A 2,728-nucleotide genomic window follows, 5' to 3' on the forward strand; every position below is an offset into this window, starting at 1 on the left:
CGTCTCCTCCTAAAGAATCCTCCTCTTCTTCTTCTTCTTCATCCTCCTCACCCATCCTTCTCTTGAGGCTGTTTTTTGGTTTTCTCCTGCGCCAGCGCGCGCGCGAACGAGCTGGGGATATCTAAATTGGACATGTGAGTTCCGTGGAGTTTTAGTTTTTTTTTTATCTTCTTCTTTTTTTTTTCTTCACACCTTTAAAAGAAGAAAAAGATGAAGTTCCCGGCGTGCGTCCTCGTCGCTCTGGCGCTGATCCGCTGGAGCGCAGCGCAGTCAGGTGAGTGCGCGTCTCTGTTTGGTCCAGGTGAAACTTGGGATGGAGCGGATGCTGATGGGGCAAGCAGCCTCGTGCGTAAAAAACCCCAAAATAAACCTCTCCATCAAGTTCCTGCCTTACTTGCTTGGATTTCTCTAGAAGTGAGCTCACATTTATTTGATTCCCTTTTCCTGACTGAATAATTTAGACTAAGCCGATCCGGTCTCAGGGGCAGCGCCGGTGCTTTTTATCATCAGGGCCCCCCCGTGGTGCGAGTCCCCTGACGAAATCCACTTTAATGTTCCTGCAACCCCAGCTCAGGAAGCGTGGGGAAGTTTAGGGCAGATCTGCTTGGTGGATTTCCTCTCCTGTGGGACGCACGCGCGTTGGCGCGTGGGGTTTGAGTGTGTGTTTGTGTTTTTATTTTTTTCATTCCTGCTGATTGACAAGGAGTCATGGAGAGGATGCTGAAGTGAGGAAGCAGAGAGGAATGTGTTGAATTCTTCCATAAATGGGACACTAGAGGATGCTTTTTTACCCCCCTCCCATCCAAGGACGAGTCCAGTTCGGGCTCTGGAGGCTGGACACACACATATTCACACACTCCCCTGCTGGAGTGGATGGATGGCTGCTATATAGTTGGGATGAATGGGGAGGCAAAGTGCTTCATTTATCCTCCCATTCCAGATATTTGTGATGCAAATTTCCGCCCAAGAATCCCAGCTATGCCTCTTGGGAAGAAAAAAGTTCATGGTGCGTGGGCGTAAACTGAGTCGATATTTGTTTCTGTCTCACTGAGGGAGATCACGCTCATGTTTACCAAGCGCGTGAGGCTCCTCCTCGCACCTGGAGCCAGTGGATGTTCTAGCAGATCCCTGATTCCAAACCCAGATTCATCAACTTTCTTTTTTTTTTTGCTTTGGGGTTTGTTTAAAGCGGCTCCATAAGGGGGAAAAAATTGCGTCTAAACAAATAAGAATCGATCCAGTTTCCTCTGATTTTCTTGGACGGTTTGGCTCTTTTTGAGTAGAAATTAAAGCGGCATCCAATCGATTTACCTTCAAAAGGTTCATTTATTGTCTTGCGGGTAGAAACAAAACCTTTAGAAATGTTTCTATCTTTGCTTTTTCCCCCAGACTGATGGTTTTCAGGAGTGATTGACAGCTAAAGTAAAAGGTAATTCTTTTTTTGGCTAAAAGATTTGCCTCACTTCTAAGGAAGTTTATTGTAAAAATTATTTCTTTTTTCAAATGCCAATAAAAAAAACGACTGGTTGTTCAATTAAAATTGAAGCAAAATGCCAGTAAATGAAATTAAACATCTTTACTCGCAAAAACTCCAAAAAGAAAGGACTTAAAACAGTTGCAACAAAGCTGCATTACAGTGCTGCAAACAAGGGACACCTAAAACTAAATAGTGTCGAATAAAAACAGAACTGAGGTGGGAAGCAATAAAATGCTTTAAAAAACCAACAAACTAACCCATAAAAATCTATTCCTTTTCTGTCTTTTCCTATCCATCAGTTAGTTTTCTTCTTGACAGAGCCCATCATTTCAAATTATTACACCAGAAATTGACCACAATTTGGAGACATGTTCATGTCAAAAATGTCTTTTTAGGGGCAATATTGTTAAAGGTTCTAGGATAAAATATTACTTCTAAGGAAATCCCACTTCTGACACCAAACTGTGCAGTTTAAAGTGTGGTTTAATGTAGATTTTCCATGACAAAAACATGTAAAACATCTTACGGTTAAAAGCTATGATCCCATGAAGCCTGAGTCATAGAAACAAAGTGGAAAAATGAATGGCACAAGCATTAAAGACATAAGAAATGACTAAATCCATGTCCTCAGCCTGAAGCTACGTTCACATCTCCTTCTGTAACTCAAGTTCAAGCAAGTACTTTCAATGAAAAGTATGTAAGTTAGGGTAAAAACGCATTTTTACCTAAAGCATTTAAATCCTGTATGGGAGGTATCCCATATGGGATTTTAGGTTGTTCAGGTCCATGTAGTGTTGTAGACATGACTGGCCGCATCTTAGGGGGTCACAGGTGTGACTTGTAAGGCCATTTCAAGGGACGTCATGAAAATGACAGCACATGAATGCACCAAGCATGCTATGCCCGTGTGATATGAAGGTTTATGTTGGACGCCAACAAAAACTTGTCTACTGTCCTTATTTCTAAGAGTGAGGTTGTGTATAAGGGGTACACACGTATCATGTGAACAGCACTAACGGGCTCCTTGAGCAGTGAGCAGGGTGTTGTGGGCGTTGTGAAAAATAAAAAAATTTATATTCGGACTTGCATTTCACCTACTTCACCTTTACTTACCCTACTGTGTCGTATATATTTCACTACGACCTATCGTCCACATCATACCCATAGACAATAATGTGGGGGTGTGTATTGGTAAGAGTTTGGCAATACAATATGTATCGGGATACTCATCTTTCGATACGCTATGCATTG

The 2,728-nt window shown here is 42.3% G+C and overlaps 1 protein-coding gene across 1 annotated transcript in view; it reads left to right on the forward strand.

The window, feature by feature from the left end:
- Positions 1 to 6: 6 nt before the first annotated feature.
- The window catches only part of si:ch73-383l1.1 (receptor tyrosine-protein kinase erbB-4), a 439,732-nt gene continuing 437,010 nt past the window's right edge, over positions 7 to 2,728 (forward strand). The window contains exon 1 of the mRNA XM_024288936.2: positions 7 to 274. Coding sequence (XP_024144704.1) covers positions 211 to 274 — 64 coding nt within the window. The 5' untranslated portion in view covers positions 7 to 210. The remainder of the gene's footprint in view (positions 275 to 2,728) is intronic.

This window comes from Oryzias melastigma, linkage group LG2, assembly GCF_002922805.2.
Source record: "Oryzias melastigma strain HK-1 linkage group LG2, ASM292280v2, whole genome shotgun sequence".
Lineage (NCBI taxonomy): Eukaryota > Metazoa > Chordata > Actinopteri > Beloniformes > Adrianichthyidae > Oryzias > Oryzias melastigma.